Source organism: Gregarina niphandrodes, assembly GCF_000223845.1.
Source record: "Gregarina niphandrodes unplaced genomic scaffold scaffold00072, whole genome shotgun sequence".
Taxonomy (NCBI): domain Eukaryota; phylum Apicomplexa; class Conoidasida; order Eugregarinorida; family Gregarinidae; genus Gregarina; species Gregarina niphandrodes.
The window spans coordinates 30,767-33,403 of record NW_011645838.1 but is presented as its reverse complement, the minus strand read 5'-3'; the positions used below and the strand labels follow the sequence as shown (position 1 = coordinate 33,403).

Here is a 2,637-nt window from a genome sequence, read left to right as displayed (position 1 = left end):
GGGCCTGGTCTTATGGCGTCAAATTTGTCCAGCTTGGTGGTGCCAACGCTAGCTTCGCCGAAAAACGCATCAAGACGGCCAAGTACCTCGTAGTACGGGAGGTACCCAAGTTCGTACTCCGTCTTGAAGGTTTGCTGGAAATTGTATCTGACCTTACCAGCATTGGCCAGCTCCGGGTCATCGCAGGGATCACCCTTTGGTCGTCCACCAGTTGTTCCGTAATTCTCCCCGCCACTGGGGAAGAACTCCGGCGCAGGTTTGTTGGGCTCTCCGTCACAGGGAGAGGCCTCGTAGGAAGGAGGGAGATCTCTTTGGGTTGGTAGATGACGTTCGAACTGGGACTAGCTCAGTTCGACAACCAGCACTAGCGATTCTCCCATTTCCGGACAATCCTCGGCGGTACCTTCTTTACGCGAGGTTCTGGTCTCGCGGCCTTTGAGGAACGGGGGAATTATTTATCCCTCTCGGGACATTTTAAATGGCACAAACCTTCCGTGGACTGCAGAGACGCAGCGCTTCCTTAGCTCCAAGATTTTTTGTTTGCGTGTTTGTGCGCACACACTTTAGTGCGCATAGAAACATAAGGCGGATGGCCGCATAATCACACGTATAGTTTTCCCGGGCGTGGGATGGCCAGGGATGGCCAGGCCGAGCGGTCTCAGAGCTAGGTCGGGTTCAGCTTAGGTCATTGGCAGTTTACGCATTCGCCCACGCAAGAAGATCTTTATCTAGAAATAATCTACGTGGGGGAATCGCCGGAGTCACACACGCATGAGAGGGTCCTGAATGTTTGATTCCACCCGATCAAGAAACTCGATGAGGTCGTTCGGATGGCAGTACATCATTGCAGGACTGAGGGTGGCTGCGGGCCCGCTCGGCTCCACAGTACGCGAAGATGAGTTTCCCGCTGGTTTCTCCTGTTTCGGAATTTGAGCTGGTTGGCTTGGTGCTGATGGGCTCGGGGCTAGCTTCGTTGCAGCTGGTGGTGTGCAGCCAAGAGCCCTTGTGCTCTTCGAGTATGAGTGATACTTCTCGCACAGAAACTCTTTTTGTTTTTTGCCGCTCATCGCCGCCAATCTTTTGAACTCCGGGATGGAGATCTTCTCATTTAGGCCGCCTACAAGTTCGTAGAAACGCATCTTCGGATTAGCTGGCTTCAGTCTGTTGCGCCATTTATACAGCTCGTTGCGTGCCTTCAGACATTCCAGTCTCCAACTAGTCGGCGGGACATAATTTAAATCTTGGAGACACAAGTCAAGCAGCCACGGAATCGGCTTCTCAGCATCCTGTAGCAAGCACCCCGATACCCAGGCCCTGACTCGCCAAGAGCTGTACCTTTCCTCCATGAGATCAGCTATCTTGCGAAAAATCTCCGAACCTACGGCACCAAACGCGTGTTGTGTATAGTTCTCAAGAAGTGCACCAAACTCCACATAGTCCAAGCTGCACACGTCGAATCTGTACTGTGGAACTCTTCGGCCGGATAGGATCTCTTTTTGATAGTCGCCACTCAGTTTTTCTCTTACAGATTCGAATGCGGCGGAATCGACGTCGACCGCCGAGCAGCGAGGATAATATACCCCCACTGGCATTGCAGGAGGAGGAGAGTTACGCGGCTTGGTTGCTATGTATTTAATTGCGCTTGTGGCTATGTTTGTTACGGGGTAAATCCGCTTTGCAAAGTCGCGCGCGGTAATCTTGGTCATGGGTAGCAACTTTTCTCGAGCGAGCAGCATCTTTTTCCTATCCGTCGTAGTTGGCCGGAGAACGTACCTAGAGTACGGTACGTCCCTTTTGGTAAGAAATTCAAATGCCGTCGTACGCGCTGCCGGTATGTATCCTAAAGTATCAACTATAAAATCAATTAGCTTTTTTGTGGAGACCCCGGCACGTTGTAGTAGGCAACCTGCGATCCAATGGTTTCGCAGTCTTCGTCCTCCCACTCCTTGCAGCAACCTTGACACCGTCTCCTGTGCCTTTTCCGAGACATCCCCAAAGGGAGAGGTGACAAACAACGAAATGATTGTGCCCAGCTCCACGTAAATGAGCTGACACTCTGACAAATCTTTCTCTCTAATACACTTCACTCGTACCCACTCGTCGCCGGACAACAACTTCTCAATTTCAGTAAGAGCGTTGTCCTCATTCCGGAACGTCTTCGCCATTACGGCCAGAGATGTTAAAGCTCTGATAACGTTACCCCTATATGCCGCCTTGTTCGAACCTCTTTCTGTACCGCCCTTGACCAACATTGGCATTAATGAATTCCTATGCACTGATCTCGTGGGCAACAACTCTCTGCCGGACACCGATTGGTGCCAGACAACGGCTCCTACAGCCAAAACACCAGGAGCCCAGCACTCCGCCTCACGCCATCGCACGGCCGCCCGCATTTCGTGCTGCTGCGATAAATTTTTACGGCCGATAATCGATCATATTTCCTGGACCGGGAAACCTCGATGGCCGTTCTCTTGAGGTCTTCCGACAATGCCCTTCTCCCCAAGCTGGGTGGCGACTCGAGCGTTGTTTCGAACTAATGCCGGGCAGTGTGCCGAGAACTTTTTGCAATGGACGAGAAAACCAAGTCCTGCGAACACCTTCATCCTCCCACAGACAACTTTATTGACGAGTGTTGTC

General features: G+C 51.9%; 1 protein-coding gene across 1 annotated transcript; it reads right to left on the bottom strand.

Annotated features, from left to right (window-relative positions):
* Positions 1–761: 761 nt before the first annotated feature.
* On the bottom strand, positions 762–2,252 carry GNI_183710 (hypothetical protein; the record flags this gene model as incomplete). Its single annotated transcript, XM_011135259.1, has 1 exon — positions 762–2,252. The coding sequence occupies one exon, from the start codon at positions 2,250–2,252 to the stop codon at positions 762–764; it is 1,491 nt and encodes a 496-aa protein (XP_011133561.1).
* Between the last annotated feature and the right edge of the window lie 385 nt (positions 2,253–2,637).